The sequence below is a fragment of the Cetorhinus maximus genome, chromosome 3 (assembly GCF_964194155.1).
Source record: "Cetorhinus maximus chromosome 3, sCetMax3.hap1.1, whole genome shotgun sequence".
Lineage (NCBI taxonomy): Eukaryota > Metazoa > Chordata > Chondrichthyes > Lamniformes > Cetorhinidae > Cetorhinus > Cetorhinus maximus.
This window is the reverse complement of record NC_135881.1, coordinates 23,443,497-23,463,522: the sequence shown is the minus strand read 5'-3', so window position 1 is coordinate 23,463,522 and position 20,026 is coordinate 23,443,497. Positions and strand designations below refer to the sequence as shown.

General features: G+C 44.6%; 1 protein-coding gene across 2 annotated transcripts in view; it reads left to right on the top strand.

Annotated features, from left to right (window-relative positions):
* Nucleotides 1-20,026, top strand: part of paxip1 (PAX interacting (with transcription-activation domain) protein 1) — a 118,308-nt gene that overhangs the window by 87,610 nt on the left and 10,672 nt on the right. For both annotated transcript variants that reach the window (XM_078537060.1, XM_078537057.1), the window contains exons 12-16: nt 7,835-8,019; nt 8,851-8,894; nt 14,366-14,433; nt 16,667-16,769; nt 19,781-19,949. In XM_078537060.1, the coding sequence (XP_078393186.1) occupies nt 7,835-8,019; nt 8,851-8,894; nt 14,366-14,433; nt 16,667-16,769; nt 19,781-19,949 (569 nt within the window). The remainder of the gene's footprint in view (nt 1-7,834; nt 8,020-8,850; nt 8,895-14,365; nt 14,434-16,666; nt 16,770-19,780; nt 19,950-20,026) is intronic.

The following is a 20,026-nucleotide window of genomic DNA, read 5'->3' as shown; positions in this document are numbered from 1 at the left end:
TTTATCTCCTTCCAAGTATTTAACCAATTTCCGTTTGAAAGTTGCTTTTCAATATGCATCCACCACCCTGTCAGGCAACACATTCCACATCGTGGCAGAGGTGGCAGCACAGTGATATACAGTCGGGAGGGAGTTGCCCTGGGAGGAGTCAACATCCACTCCAGACTCCATGAAGTCTCATGGTGCCAGGTCAAACATGGCAAGGAAACCTCCTGCTGATGACAACAGTGCTCCTCCATGCTGAGCACCACTTGGAGGAAGCAGTGAGGGTGGCACGGGCACAGAATGTGCTCTGGGTGGGGGACTTTAATGTCTGTTACCAAGAGTGGTTCAGTAGCACCACTACAGACCGAGCTGGCTGAATCCTAAAGGACATAGCTGCTAGACTCAGTCTGCAGCCGGTGGTGAGGGAGCCAGCCAGAGAGAAAAACATACAAGACCTCATCCTCACCAACCTGCCTGCCACTGATGCACCTGTCCATTACAGTATCGGTAGGAGAGACCACCGCACAGTCCTTTTGGAGACGAAGTCCTGACTTCACATTGAGTATACCCTCCATGGTGTGTGGCACTATCACCGTGCTAAATGGGATAGATTTCGAACAGATCGAGCAACTCAAAACTGGGCAACCATGAGGCACTGTGGGCTATCAGCAGCAGAATTGGACCTAGCCTCAATCTGTAACTTCATGGCCTGACAAATCTCCCACTCAACCAGTGATAGGCAGGGCTAAGTGATTCCAAAGCCAACGGGTCAGATCTAAACTCTGCAGTCCTGCCACATCCAGTCGTGAATGGTGGTGGGCAATTAAACAACTCACTGGAGGAGGAGGCTCCACAAATATCCCCATCCTCAATGATGGGGGAGCCCATCACATCAGTGTAAAAGATAAGGCTGAAGCATTTTCAAGATTTTTCAGCCAGAGGTGCTGAGTGGATGATCCATCTCGGCCTTCTTTGGAGGTCCCCCAGTATCAGATGCCAGTCTCCAGCCAATTCGATTTACTCCACGTGATATCAAGAAACGGCTGAAGACACTGGATACGGCAAAGCCTATGGGCCCTGAAAATATTCCGGCAATAGTGCTGAAGACTTGTCCTCCAGAAGTCTCCAAGCTGTTCCAGTGCAGCTACAACACTGGCACCTGCCCGGCAATGTTGAAAATTGCCCAGGTATGTCCTGTACACAAAAAGCAGGATAAATCCAACCGGCCAATTACACCCCATCAGTTTATTCTCGATCATCAGTAACGTGATGGAAGAGGTCATCAACAGTGCTATCAAGAGACACTTGCTTAGCAATAGCCTGCTCAATGACGCCCAGTTTGGGTTCCACCAGGGCCACTCAGCTCCTGACCTCATTACAGTCTTAGTTCAAACATGGATAAAAGAGCTGAACTCCCAGGGTGAGGTGAGAGTGAATGCCCTTGACATCAAGGCAGCATTTCACCAAGTGTGGCATCAGGGAGCCTTAGCAAAATTGGAGTCAATGGGAATCAAGGTGAAAGCTCTCCGCTAGTTGGAGTCATACCTAGCACAAAGGAAGATGGTTGTGGTTATTGGAGGTCAAACATCTCAGTTCCAAGACATCACTGCAGGAGTTCCTCAGGGTAGTGTCCTAGGCCCTACCAGCTTCATCAATGACGTTCCTTCCATCATTAGATCAGAAGTGGGGATGTTTGCTGATGATTGCATGATGTTCACCATTCGGGACTCCTCAGATACTGAAGCAGTCCATGTCCAAATGCGGTAAGATCTAGACAGTATCCAGGCTTGGGCTGACAAGTGGCAAATAACATTGCGCCACACAAGTGCGAGGCATTGACCATCTCCAAAAAAAGAGAATCTAACCATTGCACCTTGACATTCAATTACCATCAATGAATACCCCACTATCAACATCCTTGGGGCTACTATTGACCAGAAACAACTGGAGCAGCCATACAAATATTGTGGCTACAAGAGCAAGTCAGCGGCTAGGAACTCTGCAGCAAGTAACTCGTCTCTTGACTCCCCAAAGCCTGTCCACCATCTACAAGATACAAGTAAGGAGTGTATTGGAATACTCTCCACTTGCCTGGATGAGTGCAGCTCCAACAACACTCAAGAAGCTTGACACCATCCAGGATAAAGCAGCCCACTTGATTGGCACCCCTTCCACAAACATTCACTCCCACCACCGATGCACAGTGGCAGCAGTATGTACCATCTACAAGATGCACTGCAGGAACTCACCAAGGCTCCTTAGACAGCACCTTCCAAACCCACGACCACTACCATCTAGAAGGACAAGGGCAGCAGATAGATGGGAACACTATCACCTGGATGTTCCCCTCCAAGCCACTCACCATCTTGACTTGGAAATATATCCCCTTTCCTTCACTGTCACTGGGTCAAAATCCTGGAACTCCTTCCCTAACAGCACTGTGGGTGTACCTTCACCACATGGACTGCAGCGGTTCAAGAAGGCAGCTCGCCACCACTTTCTCGAGGGCAATTAGGGATGGGCAATAGTTGCTGGCCTAGCCAGCCACACCCACATCCCATGAATGAATAAAAAGTAACATAACTCTTTTTATTTTGTTTCATTTCGCCACTGGAAATCTTTATTTAGTCCTTGAACACCTATCAAATCTCACCTTAATCTTCTCTACCTGCTCAAAGGAAAGCAGCTCCAGCTTCTCCATGTAACTGAAGTCCCAGTCCCCTGGTACTTTGGAACTTAGTAAGAGAAATGCGCTCCGCCATTTGGGTGAGCGTGTGTGTCTTTGATTTATTCTGGAAGCTTGCTTTGATAGTACAGCTCGTTATTTTAAGCTTTTGGAGCTGTTTTTGGTGGTAAAATTAATTTGAATTTTGAGCATTACTTTGGATGCACACAAGATAGGATACTTTTTAATAATGGGCCTTGTTCTTTAGTCACAGGTCACCTGATTGTTTTCACATCAGATACACAGCGCAGAAATGGGCCATTTGGTCCAACCAGCCCATGCTGGTATTTATGCTCCATTCACACTTCCTCCCATCTTTTCTCATCTAAATCTACCGTCATAATCCTCTATTCCCTTCTCCCCCATCTGCTTGTCTAGCTTCCCCTTAAACCATCAATACTAGTTGCTTCAGCCATCCTGTTGTAGCAAGTTCCACATTCTCACCACTCTTTGGGTAAAGAAGTTTCTTCTGAATTCCCTGTTGGATTTCTTGGTGACTTTCCCTTTTTTTTAATTCATTCATGGGTGATGGGTGTCGCTGGCCATTAGGGATGTTGCCCATCCCTAATTCAGAGGGCATTTAAGAGTCAACCTCATTGCTGTGGGTCTGGAGTCTCATGTAGGCCCAGACCAGGTGAGGACAACAGATTTCCCTCCCTAAAGGACATTAGTGAACCAGGTAGGGTTTAATGACAATCGGCAAATGTTTCGTGGTCATCAGACTTTTTTAATTCTAGATTTTTGTTGAATTGAGATTTCACCATCTGCTGTGGTGGGATTCAAACCCTGGTCCCCAGTACATTACCCTAGATCTCTGGAATACTTGTCCAGTGACAATATCACTATACTCCTGTCTCACCATAGATGTCTTATGTAGATGGCCTCTAGTTATGCTTTTCCCCACGGAAGGAAATATTCTTTCTGTATCCAGCCTATCAACACCTTTCATAATTTTAAAGCCCTCCATTGAGTCACCCCATAGCCATCTTTTTTCAAGAGAAAAGAGACCCAGCCTGTCAGTCCTTTCCTGATTAGTTATGCCACACATTTATGACATCCTCCTTGTAAATCTTCTCTGCACCCTCTCTAGTGCATTTACAGTAACACAATTGTTGCTATATTTCTTTGGCTCTTATAAAAGTCAGTTGGAGACTTACCCCGCTATTATCCTGCCTTTCTTCCTCCATTCATCTGGCGCCCTCCCATTTCTGACTCGCATCTGTGAATCTGAAGTGTCACGCAGGCACTTTCTGATCAACAACAACAACTTGCATTTTTAAGGTGCCTCTAATGCATTGAAATGTCTTAAGGCGCTTCACAGGAGCGCTATCTGACAAAATCTGACATCAAGTCACACGTAGAGAATGTGTGAGAGGCAACCAAATCTTGGTCAAAGGATTAGGTTTTAAGGAGTCTCCTGAAAGAAGATGGAGATATTTCGGGAGGGAATGCCAGAGCTTTGGTCCTAGGCAGTTGATGGCACAGCCGCGGTGAAGCCATTAAAATAAAGGCTGTGCAAGAGGCCAGAATTGGAGGAAGGCAGAGACCACGGAGGATCATGGGGCTGGAGGAGAGTGCAGAGGTAGGGAGGGGGTGAGACCATGTAGAGCTTTGAATGCAAGGATGAGAATATTAGCAATTTTTTGATATGGTCCAGGACCACAAGCAGTGAGGAGGGAGTCTGCTGCGATGGGTCTTGCACCTTTATCCTTCCCGAGCCGGGTTGGAGTCCAACTGCAGAACTCTTCACTGTCACCTGGAAGGGAAACACACTTCATAGTTAACAGTATACTGGCAGTTATTACACCGTGTGTCTTGAGAGCCTTAGAAAGAAAGCGCGCACGGTGAAAACTGGGATGTGTTAAGAAAAGACAGATGTTTCAAGAACGACTGGCAGTCAAAAACTCTTCTTTGCGTTTACTTCAGAGCTTAGAGCAGATGCTGACATATATCCTCCGCATTCTGCGCCGAAGGTTCATATCTCTTGTGTTGGAGCATCATATCTTCACAGTTGTTGACAGTGGGGGTGGGAAAATAGGATGACACATGAAGGGCATATTCCGAGAGTAAGAGAAAGGACATGTCTATTGTAGCTGAAAAGTATGACAAGTGCATCACCTGATGTTTGCCTTCTTGCTATATTGCTTGAAGTACTCCAGTGATCCTGGGGAGCACGTTCTCATTCCAAAAAGAATGAAAACCCTCCTTTCTTAAGATACCAATTGTTGTCTTCCGGTGGGCTGCTTGCAAACAAAAACTGCCAACTGTTGCAGACCATCTGCTGCTGTCTCATTAATGTATAAACAGCCAGCCTGTAATATTTCTTCCTGCTTACTACTGTTGTGAATGACTTTATAGCTAGCTTTTGTTCTGTAGCTGCCTGCATACAACTGAAGATTCAATGGAAGGATTTAGACTTCATTGATACTTGGCAGGGATGTTTGCTTAGAGTAATCTTTCCTGCAGATTAACAACTTTAAAAATCGCTCAAGTAATCTCCTCATCAGGAGAAGCACATGACGAAAGATGGAACGTTGGGAAGATGGCTCAAGATTCTGTTGTTATTGATGTTTTGTTACCGTTTTCATTCCTTTGCCAAACTTCCGTGTCCCGTAGCCCTGTGACTGACTCTATCATTAAATGATGCAGCCCAGGAGCAGGCCGTTTGGTCCACCATGACCATGCTAGCTCTTTGAGAGAGCTCTCCCGTTACTGTCCCTTCTCGCTGCTCTTTCCTAATATCCCCGCAATTTTGTTTTTTTTTTTCCCTTTTCAAGTATTTATCAGACCCCCACTTGAAAGCTTACTATTGAATCTGCTTGCGTTCAACAGCTAGGCCCCCTACTCCACAGCAAATCCTGCTCACCCCCTGTGCTTGTTTGGCTCCAGGTCCAGCATTGTTTCAACTTTAAAATTCTCCTACTTGTATTCAAGTTGCATCAGAATTTCAGTTCCTGCTTGTAGGTGTTATTGTTAAGTAGGGGATCGATGTGTGTATGTTCAAGTCTGATGTATATTTTCTCATTTTTGAGTTTCTTTTAAGAACCTGCACACCTGTTGAATCTAAGTTGACTCAGTTGGCTGTGAAGAAATCACTGTGTTGCTGGTAGGCAGTACCCTGGATGTGGTCACCAAATCCTGTGAGGCATCAGATCGTGCCGGTTTTCCCCAACTGAAATGTCTATTTTTTTCTGTCCCTTTAAATTCGCACCTCTTGCTTTGAGATGAGATTTCAGACCCTCTGGCAGGTATAAGGTTAGATTACATAACGAATTAGGAGCAGAAGTAGGTTATTCGCCATTCGATAAGATCATGGCTGATCTGATTGTAACTCCAAACCCGCATAGATAGACGGCCCCTTTCCACAGCTTGTTCCAGGCTAGATTTTCGGCTGCTCACACCTGCAGAATTTTCATACTAAGAATTTGATCCTTGGTACTGATTGGCGCACCTCTAACCATCAACAAGACACGGCTGCCTTTGTTAGGACAACAGCAACAATTTAGGTAGTGGCTTAGGGAAGTCAGCTTGCCCAAGGCTCCTCACGGGAGTGTTATCACACAACATTGGGCATTGAGTCAGATAGAATGACATTAGGGACAGGTGACCAAGAGCATGGTCGATGATATGGGTTTTACAGTGTGTTTTAAGGGAGGAAAGGAAAACAGATTTAAGGAGGGAACTCTACAACTTCAGGCTCAGGCAGCAGGAGGCACTGCCGCCTATGGCAGGGCGATGAAAATCAGGGCATGCTTACGAGCAAACCAGCAGGTAAAGTATACTGTTAGCATTTGTCATAGGCTCGCTCTATAAAAAGGGCCCTTCTCTGATAATGCAGTAACGACCACTGGCTAATTGCATGTTTTCAAGGTAACAACAAGAGCTTCAAGTAACTATGCCTATTGTTGAAGCAATTTTAAAATACAGATAGTTATTTATTTCCAAAAGCAAACTTCCAGCTCGGATGCCGATGACTCTCTGTGTGTTGGGCATTTTGCTGGGAGCAAGCCTGAAAGACAGATATTCCACCTGTTCCACATCTGTTTCCTGGAAACTCCTTAACCTGGCTCTGACTGATGACATTCAGGAAGTTGCCAAGTGAGGAGCTGTACTGTCCATGTTTGACCGCTTTTTCCAATAATGTGTTTGCAAGATTAATGTTGGTAGCTCATTTATTTTTGGCTGTTCTGCGGGTAAGGGTGGCAGGTTTCCATTCCTAAAGGACGGCAGTGAACAAATTGGGGTTGTTTCTAACGACCATCTGACAGCTTCACGGCCCCTTCCACTGAACGGAGATATTTATTTGCAGGTTTTCCTTATTGAAAAAGCAGAATTCGAATGCTTGACCTGTCATGGAGACGTTTGAACCCCCGTCCTCAGGATTACTTATCCAGGTCATGTCCCTCCTGGACTACAAGTCCGAGATATAAGCACTGCACCATCGTACCTGTTTATTATATTCAGTGGAAGAGTGTGAGCGATCCAAAGTAACTTGTGATTGCCTCACCCCAAAAACATCCCCTTTCCCCATCACCTCCCACCCCCGTCGGCAGGTATCGGTGCAGAACCTCCCCAGGCATGGCTGAGAATCCACACTCCGCCATTCTGATGCAGCGTGTTGGTATCCTGCTGCGAAGTTTAAAGCTTTACGTGGACCTGCTTATACAATTCTAAAATCCATTATGAATTGTGGAGTGGGTCTAGGGGGTGGGCGGGATGCTGGTGTGGTGAGATCTCTTTTATTCATTTACGGGATATGGGCATCGCTGGCTAGGCCAGTATTTATTGCCCATCCCTAATTGCCCTTGAGAAGGTGGTGGTGAGCTGCTTGCCTTGAACCGCCGCAGTCCCTGTGGCGTCGGAAGACCTACAGTGCTGTTTAGGGAGGGGGTTCCAGGATTTTGACCCAGCAACAGTGAAGGAGCGGCAATACATCTCCAAGTCTGGATGGTGAGTGACTTGGAGGGGAACTTGCAGGTGGTGGTGCTCCCCTGTACCAGCTGCCCTTGTCCTTCTAGATGGTAGGGGTCGCGGCTTTGGAAGGTGTTGTCAAAATCGCTGCTTCCTGTGCCTCTTTTGAAAGTGAACTGACTTTACTTTCCCGGTGACTTGTCTTGAGAACAGACCCATTGGATTGAAATATGAGAAGGCAAAGGAGTGGAGGATACCGTGTGTGAATGCACAGTGGCTCTGTGACATTCTCCTCGGGAACTTTGACGCACTACGGCAGATTCAGCACAGTCGCTACACAGCGTTCAACCTCCAGGACCCTCTTGCACCCAATCCGCAGCTGATTTCAAATCTTTTAGGTATTGTATATCAACCTCCAGGTGACAAATTCACGTACTTTTACTGCAGTTCTTTATAGGCCGGTGAGTAAAAATGTGAGGTTTGGCTGAATTCTTCGGAACCAAATTACAATCCAAACCAATAGTTCCATGTTGAATTTCCACAGGTGCTCCTGAAATAAACTCCAGTGGATGGTTGATTTTTTTTTTAAAAAAGGCTAGAAATCCACACTTGGTTCCAATCCGAGCCCATTCATTGAACACTGACCAACATGTGATGCATTTCCAGCACTTAACTGTTTTATTTCTGATGTCTAGGTTTTGTGATTTCTCTTTAGCTCATGTTCCTGTTGATGGAACTTTGTTTCTTAATCAAAACGTTAAATCAGCTACTCCTATTTTGACCATAATTAATGAGAAACCCAAACCCTTCAGATGCATCTCCAGTCACTCTAGGAATGTGTGATGGTCAATCTAGCAATATTCTTTGCACTGAAGCTATTTCCAAATTAAAAGGAAGTCTAATACTTATAAGGCAGTGTCCTTATTTTTGAAAAGGCGATGAAGTTAACTGTCCTCTTTCCATTCTTTTTGTGGAAACACTGAACGGAAAAATGTTGGATGTGTATGTAGCAGGCCAGAAACCTGGCTGAGAGCTCCCACCCAAAATGTTGTTCAGGTGTTGAATGATCTACTCTACATTTCCAAAAGTTTCACATTTTACTCTGTCATCAGCTTGCGCGTAATAGATTTTTATTTTCAAAAAGACCGAGATTTGGATATTAAGTTCTACGACTTTTGTTTCGTTTGCAAATAATAATGTGGTGAAATTCTTTGCATTTTTGTTTTCAGCTGCTTGGCGGTTGCCGCTGAAGATCTCGCCAGAACTCTTGATGGTACGTTCGTGTTTAATTGCTCTCTACCTCGAGTAAGAACTGCTGCTGTGTATTTTCTCCTTTTTTCACTCTGTCCCCCCCCCCCCCCCATTTGGTCCCTTGGCTTTGGACTAACTCCAATAGCCCAAGCATGTAGCCTTTTGGCTGGTTCAGCCGCTTGTTTTAAATTTAAAAAAAACAAGGTGCCTCTTTCCATAGCAAATATTGTACCTCGCAGCACCTGTCCAAAACAAAAAGGACTTAGATTTATGTTAAGTGCTGTTCTTGACTTCGGAAGGTCCCGCCGCTCTTTCCAGCCAGTGAAGTGTTTTTTTTCATTAATGGGATGTGGGCAGCGCTCGTTAGGCTAGCATTTATTGCTCATCCCCCGTTGCCCCTGAGAAGATGGTGGTGAGCTGTCGCCTTGAACTACTGCAGTCCATGTGGTGTAGGTACACCCACAGTGCTGTTAGGGAGGAAGTTCCAGGATTTTGACCCAGCGACAGTGAAGGAACGGCGATATATTTCCAAGTCAGGATTTCGAGTGACTTGGAGGGGAACTTCCAAATGGTGGTGCTCCCATGTGCCTGCTGCCCTTGTCCTTCTAGATGGTAGCAATCGTGAGTTTGGAAGGTGCTGTCCGAGGAGCCTTGTAGATGGTACTCACTGTTGCCACTGTGCGTCGGTGGTGGAGGGAGTGAATGTTTGTGGATGGAGTCCTGGATGGTACCAAACTTCTTGTGTTAGTCACTGTAACGTAGGAAATACAGCAGGCAATTTGCACTCAGCAAGGTCCCATTAACTCCAATGATGACCAGCTTATCTGTTTATCTGTAATATCAGTTGAGGGATAAATATTGCCCAAGACAATAGGGAGAAAGCCTCTCTTCCCACCCCCCACCTCTCATTCTTCCAAATAGTCTTGAAATTTACATAGTTTGCATAGACGTACCCCTTCAATACCACGTCAGAGGAAATATTCTGTCCCCACAGGTTTATGTTTATGAAAGTAGCAAATTCCTGTGTGTGCTAATGTTAATTTGTACTCAGAGTCACAGGATTGTTATGGTGCAGAAGGAGGCCATTCGGCCCATCGTGCCTGCACCGGCTCTCTGAATGAGAAATTCACTGTGCCATTGTCCTGCCTGCTCCCCATAACACTGCACGTTCTACCTTTTAAGCTGACAGTCTAATCCCATTTTGAATGTTACAATTGAACCTGCCTCCACCACACACTCGGGCAGTGCACTTACAGACCTTAACCATTCGCTGCACCACAAAGTTTTTTTCTCCTATTGTTTTTGCTGCTTTTCCCAATTATTTTAAATCTGTGCCCTCTTGTCCTCGACGTCAGCAGTTTTGTTGCTGTCTCCCTTATCCCAGGGTCTCTTGCCAGCCTGGTGATGTCACTTTTGTGCAGTAACTTACCTGTGGCAAAAGATGCATCAATGCATCACCTGACATTGTCCCAATAACAGTACCTACAAACAGATGCAGAATGAGCTGGTACGATTGCATGATTCGAAGGTAAGTAGGGCGATATCACACATGGAGCTCACAGTAATTCTCAAAACAGCCACCTTTTGGTGTGGGATTTCCGATAGGACACTGAATTTCTCACACGCACACATACACATACTGCTCCAGTATTGCTTATAGCCAGCAGCTTTAAATTATAAAAGCCCATAATGAAGTAAGACTGAGGCAGCAGTAAGCGACATTAGAATTTTGAGATGGTTCATGTCGCTGCGAATGATACATTTCACCCCTCCAATACAAGAGGTAAAAAATCCTATGGAAAATGTATTTTTCACCTCGAGTAGAATTAAGTATGGAGAGGGGGGTGGTGTGCTGAAGCAGGATAAAATAGTTAAGGCTACAAGCAGTGACCATCTGTAACCTTCTCTAAGCCTGGTGATCTACCCCTTCTCCCTGGTATTGACTAATTTACATTTTCCGACAATCTTCAAGGCTAGTAGCTGTGCTCCCAAGTATTTTAACAATAGAACGTTCAAGGGATAGACAGAAATCCTATGAGCTACAGGCACTCGAGTATAAAATTCGGCGCTCGTTGGTAAACCTAGCAATAGTTGCCCATCAAAATGATAAAATTGGAACCTGAGCTGTCAACGCCCACCCTTGTCAGACAGCTGTCGGATGACATAGATTTTCCTGTCCTGAAAACAGACTTTTAATTTCGCTTTTTTTAAAATAAGCTGTAATCCCTTGTGGCTTTGTCCCAGTGAGCCAGCGAATTCAGTATGGTAAGCCTGAGAGAGGCGACATGTGGAGAGGCAATAAGCGAATGGTCATTGGGGAAATGATCGGGTTTAGTTTTGATGATCAGGATTGTTTGTGCTTGCGGGCAACTTTGGGCTTTTCTGGAGAGGTGGTTCTAAATATTTACTTTACCTATCACTTCAAAGCACCTCACATAATTGATGAACATTTTTAATTTAATAAAGGATGTTCGGGGAAGCCAGTTTGCTCAGTTAGTTAGATGGCTAGCGTGCGATGTAGAATAACACTTGCAGCCCGGGGTTCGATCCCTGTTCCAGTTGAAGTAGCCTCAGGGCCTGCCTCCTTGCCCTGTCCCATAGTAAAATCACGGTATAAGCCATGGTTTGGCAGCACTCGTATAATCGAGGATCCCAGAGAAGATGATGATAGGTTACACCTGTGGTTTAATATAAAAAAAGGGGTGTTTGTGCCAAGTAACATTACCAGGTATTATAGCATTAGAATGGCCCTGGGAGAAATGGGACAGGGAATCTGGTATTAGCAGTGCTATGGGAGGGGTGAGGACTTCTATGACCAGGGAAGGGGCTCTTGGACTGTAGGAGAGGGTCGGAATCTAGCAGTACTAGGAACAGGATCTGCAGTTCTTGTAATAGAGGGGAGTGGAAGATGGAACCCAAACTACTTTTCGTCCCTGTCAAGCTGTCACATCTCAACCTCCCAAATGCATTACCTGTCAGTCATCTGCTCTCTTGATGGAGGCATAAATTCCCATTAAGAAGGAACCCATGCAGCTGCCCAGAATTCTCAAAAATTCAGTTATTCAGTTCTAATATTTTTAATCCTTAAAAATGGCTCAGGAGAGATTTTTTTTTAAAACTGCACTTGTACTCAAATCGCTTCCCTCAGCAATTAACCTTTAATTGATCTCCCTCTCACTCGGGCCACTTCCCTACAGGCCAGGTTAAGCACAGCTCCCAACTTCACAACTAAATATTGCAGCTGTTTTTCAGAACCCACGCTAAATCCGCGCATTGTCATGAGACGGTGCCTAGTGTTTGCGTAGCATTGCTGTTTGTAGGCTTGAGAAAAGCTCTTGTTTATTAACAGTTGCTTGAATATTGCTGCGAAGAGAATTGCCAAAGCTTGCACTCATCAGGACAAATGAAAGAATGCCAAGTTTCGAAAGATCACAACAATTTATACTAGAGGAGAAAAGGATGCTAATTAGTTGGCAAATCTACTGATTGGCTGAGGTGCTGCCGTGGAGAAAGCGATGGAGAACTATAGGCTCCCCATGCTTCCGGGTAGTTCAAAAAAGGCACAAGGCGTGAACGTAATCCTTTTTTATTTATCTTTTTTTTTTAATTTCCCTTGTCACACATGTGGACACTTTCTTAATTTCCATACAAAATAATCTTTGCATAGATTTGATTCAAAAGATACATATATATAATACAAGGGTAAGGGGAGAGGGTGGGCAGGGCTGGGGTGGGGTGGGGGGATCCTTTTATTTATAAAATGTATCAACTCTTTCGAGTACATTCAGTTCTTGACTTTTTTTTTCCGGGAGTGGGACATGAACCTACAACCTTCTGATTCAAAGACGAGGGTGCTATGAACTGAACCACAGCTGACACCTCTATCCCTTTATTTATTTATTTAGAATGATCTCTTGTTGAAACCTCTCTTTCAAGTTATCAACAGTCACAGAATGTAACTCTTTCGAGTACATTCACAGTTCTTGGTTTCCGGGAGTGGGACATGAACCCACAACCCTCTGATTCAAAGGCGAGGGTGCTATGGACTGAGCCACAGGTGACACCTCATCCTTTTATTTATAGAGGACTGGTCCCTGCTTCTAGCAAACGTAAACGAGCCATGTTACGAGCTTGACTGACATCTTAAATTGGCCGTTAGTGAGGTTATTAGCACACTCAGGATTGTTCAGCAAGTGGTGTCCAATCACGGAATCTACGCTTCAGCACCATGTCTCTCTTTTCAGCAATATTTCTGTTTGTTGATGGTGTTGTTAATGTTCTCCATTAATATTTTAGCTCTTTGGCTATAAATCTCTGGTGTTCAGTGTACCGAGAAAAAAAAGTGAACATACTGAATTGCATAATCACGATGAATGAGTCCATATTGATTTCACTTAAGGCAACCAGTTACTAAATTTCAGGTGTGGCTTCACGTAAAGTGTAGAGTGCACTTTTGAATAGTTTTCAGGAGGCTAATATTTTAAGTTGGGTGCTGAGAGGGGATTTGGAGTTTTGCAATGATTAAGGCACTGAAAGAGGCCATTGGACTCCTTGGGTGGAATTCTCCCATCCCTTCATGCCAGCGGAATCTTCCGGTCCCACTGATGTGAACGGGGATTTCAGTGGTCCCGCCGCAGGAGGTAGGGAGAATAGAAAATTCCGTCCATCGAGTCTGTGCCTGGATGGACTAGCTACAATGGGCCATTTTAACTTTTTGAAGCAAAGCTCAAATTCGATTGTCCCCTTGAGGTAGAGATTGTCAAAACGTTCTGCCCACTCCCCCAGTAAAGGATATTGGATATGCAGAACTGAGAAGATAGTTGATTTGGGGCATTTTGACACCTGAACAGGAGGCTGGACCAATATCTGTTGAGAAGGAAAATTAAGACTTGGCCTGTAACAGCACCTCTCAGCTTTTCAGGAAGACATGTGGAAATAGCGCTGTGTGGATGGAAAGCTCACGATCGAATAATCACACTTTGACTTGATGAGCCGCAAGGCATTATCTGGCTCTGGGTTTTGTGACTTAATTATGAATTATTAATTGATACCAAATGATGTGAAATTCCCATTAATTCTTGAATATTTGAACAATCTCCAAGAGAAGACTGCGGGGGTAATCTGATAGAGGTCTTCAGGGTTATGGAAGGGTAGATGGAGAGCACATGTTTTCATTTGCAGTGGAGACCACACCTATGGGCCATAAATACAAAATAGTCCCTAATAAATCCATAAGGAATTCAGGAGACACCTCTTTACGCAGAGGGAGGGTGGTGAGAACGTGGAACTAAGGGGAAGCTAGATAAGCATATGGGAGAGTAAGGAATCCAAGAAAATGTTGGTGTATTAGATGAAGAATGGTAGGACAAAGCTTATGTGGAGCCTATGTGGCATAGACCTGTTGAGTCTAATGATCTGTTTATATACTTTGTAAACCCACTGAGGATGCCTTGGTGATGTATCGTAGTCTTCAGCTCTTCTTTTACCTTGCAGAATGTACGTCTCCAGACTAAACAGAAGCAAAATGAATGTAACCTTCCGCCTCCTGTAAAGAGAGCAAGGTAAGGAGACTATTATCAAAGGTTTGTTTTAGGAATTGCACATTTATTGGCATTGACCTGTGGAGTAAAGTATGTGGAATAAGAGAGCTAATTAACTTAGCCAACGGCAGTTGTGATTTGGGGTCAAGGCTGCATGATTGATGGATTGTCTATGTTTTGGTTTGCCGTGTAGTCATTCTTAACTCTTGGTTTAAGTGCCCTCTGAAATATATTACTGATGTGAAGCAACTTCTATTACATGACTCTCCTAATTTTTGTCTTGTAAAACTCCTGCTGTCCTGATTAAAAACTTTAGTTCTATTTTGCTATTTCATAGAATGTACACACACATGTTCACTTTTTAAAAAAAAAATGTAAGGTACTGCATACGGCACGATCACAACTTTGTGAAACTGCTGGATACAGGCAACAGCCTACAATGTATTTTTGTTTTTCTCTCTTGACTAGAATCATAGAATAGTACATCACAGAAGGAGGCTGTTCTGCCCATCAAATCTAGGCCAGCCCTTTCAAAGAGGAATCGAGTTGGTCCCACTCGGCTGCTCTTTCCTCATATCCCTGTAATTTTTTTTCTCCTTTCAGTATTTATCCAGCCCCCTTCTGAAGACTGCTACTGAATTTGTACCCACCACCCTCCCAGGCAGTGCATTCCAAATCAACTTGTTGCCTAAGGAAGTTTCCCCTCCTGTTGCTTTTGGCTCTTTTGCCAATCACCTTTTAGCCCTTTGGTTTTCAACCCTTCAGCTGTTGGAAACCGTTTCTCTTTACTTGCTCGATCTAAACCCTTCATGATTTGAAACACCTCTGTCAAGTCTCCTCAACACGCTCTGCTCTAAGGAGAGCAATCCCAGCTTCTCCAGTCTACCCACATAACTATATTCCCTCCTTTCTCATTCTAATAAATCTCTTCTGTATCTTCCCCAAAGTCTATACAACCTTACAACAGTGTGGTGCCCAGAATTGGATGCAGTGCTCTGGCTGGAACAGAACTAATGTTTTATGTACGGCTAGCGTAACTTGATACTTTTTGTACTCTGCCTCCATGAAGCACAGGATCCCATATACTTAATATTGACTGCTTTGTTAACCTGCCCTGCCTCTTCAAAGATGTGTGCACAAACATGCCCAGGTCTTTCTCATCTTGCACCCCCTTTAAAATTGTACCATTTAACTTGTATCGTCTTTTCTCATTCTTCCTGCCGGATGTATCACCTCACTTTGCTGTGCTGAATTTCATCTGCCAGATTTCCGCCCACTCTACCAGCCTGACTGTGTCCTCTTAAAGTACGTCACTATCTTCCCCACTCTTTATTACGCATCCAAGTTTAGTGTCATCTGCAAAATTCTCAATTGTGGCCTGTGGTAGATGTGGTAGATTTATCCTCTTGGGTTCTGGTACTTCATGTCACCCTCCGTTAGGAAGATGGCACAAACACTCTACTGTTGCCACCAGAACTCTGTGGCCCTATCTGTGACTGACAGACTGACATTGAGAGCTGACTGGGAAATCACGAGTGCGAGTTTTAAGTCCAACCGCCCTTTAGTACCATACGTTGGAGCTCCAATTCACTGTGCCTGTATAAAATACAGACAGCCCACCACAGTTAATCAGCACGGGCTGCATGAAGAGCCATTTGCATGGCCCATCATTCTTAAAGATAAGTGCGTTTTGTATAAAATTCAAAATCAAAGCTGTGAATCTTTCAGGAGAACTTAAATTTGTAATTCTTCTGTCATCGCCTTACTTACAAAATGTAAGAGGGAAAGAAATATGAAAGTTTTTGAAATTACTCAGTATATTTCTAACAGCTCAGTTGATAAAGGAAATTAATTTTGCCGGCTGCGAAGATTGCAGGTTTGATCCCCTGTCTACGCTGAAGCCTGGCTTGCTGGCATGTAGCCTCTGGGTAAGGGAGAGAAAAAAATAGTCATGGTCGCCACTCTTTACTGTCACCAACTCACCCCTGTTCAAAGTGTGCATGTTTGGGCATTAAGATCAGAACAGTATCAAGGTGGACCGTGATTTCCCTCCCCCTCCCCAGTCATCCAGCCGTCTGCCCATGGAATATTACTCTTGGCAGCGTTCAGTGCCTTCGAGAGAGAAAAAGATAAGGAGGTCCTGGTACGACATTGGGGCGGGGGTGGGGGGGTGGCGGTAGATGAACTGGATAGTTTTGTGTTTTTCCCATCAATATAGTCGGTTTCTGACTCAGCAAGTCATCTGTCTAAGCAGGATTGAGGATTTGCCGCCACCATCAAAAAAGCTTCCACCAGAGTCGACACCAGCAGTGCTGTTCACAGGATTTGAGCCTGCACAGGTTCAGCAGTATATAAAGGTAACCCTCCCTTCACCTCGTGTCTCGTTTATTGTTCTGTGTAATACTGAGGGATCTTTTGCTCAGCAACCATGAATGTGGCAGCCTCGCCCTGAAATCAGTTCCAACCATTTAAAGGGCGTATTTTTTTTCTTCTGAATTTTATTACTCGATGAAAACTGAGGGAAAGCGAGTTGGTGGAATGCTTTTATGCTTTGCCCCATTTTCTCTTCTGTTGCCTTGCCCTTTTATTCATCCGGTGATAAATTGAGTGTGTGGCACACTCCGATTCTCATCCTTTTATCGAGAAGCCTGAACGCCCACCCTGCATTGGGAAGGGGGGCGGCGCAGGGAGGGAGAATAGTGGCAAAAGCGTTGTCGCTGAGTGTCAGCGACGCTCTGAAAATTTGCAATCGCACAACGCCTGCCACATACCTCAAAGTCCCAGTGCAGGGGTGCTGAGAAGAGACGCAGGGAGAATTGGGAAGATCTGGCCACGGGTTTGGATGGGCAAGCAGGTTCTGAGCAAGAGGGCATTGGTGGAGAATTCCAGGATATCAGAATGCGATTCCCGGAGATCCCTGCCAGCAGGGATTTTGTAGGGTGTGGGGATGGATAGAGGGAGGGGAAGGGATGGAGAGTTGACAAGAATTGATTAGAGATGGTATATAGGATTGCAGAAGGTAGAAGGAGGACTTTTGAAAAGGGAGATAAGCATTTTGAAATTGAATGTGTTTGGAGGAGGCAAGCTAATGGAGGTAACTGAGGACAGAAATCATACTAAAGTAGTTTAGTATGGAGTATGATACAAGTGGTAGAGTTTTGGGTGAGTTGGAATTCAAGACAGTGTTGACATACTCCTGACACCCTGCCTATAGCTTTTCAAGAGATATTTCAGTTATCGAAAGGAAAGCAGTTATGTCGATGTAGGGAATATTACCTTCATACTTAGCAACAATAATGTGCTAGCGGAGCAATAAATGCTGAAAGTATAAAAAATTGATGAAGTGATCCATAATCCAATGACTGATGGACGGTGTTGTGGAACCTGGCTTGCAAACTTGTGGGGCCTTGTGATGAGATTGCTTTTCGTTCTTTCTGGGATGTGGACAGCACTGGCAAGGCCGGTGTTTATTACCCATACCTAGTTTCTCTGAGAGGGTGTGTTGAGTGTGGCTGCCTCCTGTGCTGTATGATTCAAAATTAGATGTTTGACTTGCGCAAGACTTTGGCTTGAAGCCAGTGGTCATGACAGAGAAGTAAAATAGGCACAATACTGGCAGATAATGTCACCGAGTGGCATTATGTCAGTAAGGAATAGAAGGGACAATACAGATGAAGCTCAGGGGCAGTTGAAGGCATGGGTGGAGAGCCCATTGGAAAAGGCGCTTATGTTAATGTAAGAAAGACTGGAACCACAAGGGAATTGTCTCAAGGAGATAAAGGAGAGCAAAGTGGCAATAGTAGGTGGCACTAATTAACCGTACTTTATTGAAACCTTTTAAGACCCTGAGGACTCTTGACAGGGCGGATGTGGAGAGGATGTTTCCTCTTGTGGGAGAACCTAGAACTAGAGGTCGCTGCTTAAAAATCAGGGATCGCCCATTTAAGACAGGGATGAGAAATTTTTTTCTGAGAGTCGTGATTCTTTGGAACTCTCTACCTCCAAAGGCGGTGGAAGCAGAGTCTCTGAATGTTTTTAAGGCAGAGCTAGATAGGTTCTTGATAAGCAAGGGGGGTGAAAGGTTATCGGGGGTAGGCAGGAATGTGGAGTTGAGGTTAAAATTAGATCAGCCATGATCTTATTGAATGGCGGAGCAGCCTCGAGTAGGCCACCTGGCCCCTTCTCCTGATTTGTATGTTCAGGTGGAAAGTCAAAGAGAGGATTAGGACATCACAGTTGTAGTCCCCTGGAATGTTGTTGGTGACTTTAACCAGGATATGGTCAGTGATGGGCAAAATGGGAACCACTCTCTTTACAACCGCCCCCCCCCCCCCCCCCCCCACCCCACCACCACCCGATTAGCGAGGTTAGAATATAGCCATACAGCTGGGTGAAAATGATTGATTCAAGCGTCTGAAAGAGGAAAGGGAGATCAGTGATAAGGCCATCATTGGAAATGGTCAGTGATAAGGCCATCATTGGAAATGGTGGAAGGGTTATGGGTGGACTTCTTTGGAAGGGAGTGATTATGTCAACTTTTTAACAAAAGCACTACCTTTTTAAATACATTTGTAGACAAAAGTTTAAAAACTTCTCAAGGACAAAATGTCCCAAATTTTCCTTGTGCTTTTTTTAACCATGACATTAGCTGTCATCAGACTGCCTGCGTACACTGTTAATCAAATGATACATTTTTTCAAGAAATGATGAGAAAATTCCCCTTCACTCCTGCTTTTGTTATCTCTCGGCTTGATTTTTTTTTATTGCGTTCCTGGCTGGCCTCACCATCTCCCACATTTCATCTACTTAAATCGTCCAAAACACCGCCTAACTCACAACTAGCTGCATTCACTCATTGCCCTGTGCCCAATGACCTACACTGGCTCCCAGATGAGCAGTGTCTCGATTTTGAAATACTCACCCTTGTTTTCAAATCCCTCCATGACCTCACACCTCCCTATCCATGTAACATCGTCCAGCCCCTGCAACACTCCCAGATCTCTGCACGCCTCCTAAACTGGCTCCTTGCCCTGATTTTAATTGCTGCGCCACAGGCAGCTATTCTGTCCCTTCAGCTGCCAAGTCCCTAAATCCTGGACTTCCTCCTTAAATCTCTCTGCCTCTCTACTTCCCTTTCCTCCTTTCAAACACTCCTTAAAACCTACCTTCGGCCAAGCATTTGATCACCTATCCCACGATCTCCTTAAGTGACTTGGTATCAAGTTCCATTTGATAACACTCTTGCGAGGCCCCTAATTTAATTATGTTGAAAGTGCTGCATAAATGCATATTATTATTATTATTCAGCACTTGTGTGGCTTTGTAGGGTTTTTTTTAATCAAAAGCTTTATTTTCCCTCCTTTTTCAGAAACTTTATGTTCTTGGTGGTGAGGTTGCTGAATCTGCTCAGAAATGCACTCATCTGGTAGCAAATAAGGTGACCCGTACGGTGAAGTTCTTGACTGCCATCTCTATCGTGAATCACATAGTCACGCCTGAGTGGTTAGAGGAGAGCTTCAAAAGTCAAAAGTTTATTGGTAAGTCGCTCCGCCTGAACTGGTTTCAGAAGCCCTTCTCATCTCACTGTACACCTGCCACTCCAGCTTTGAAGTGA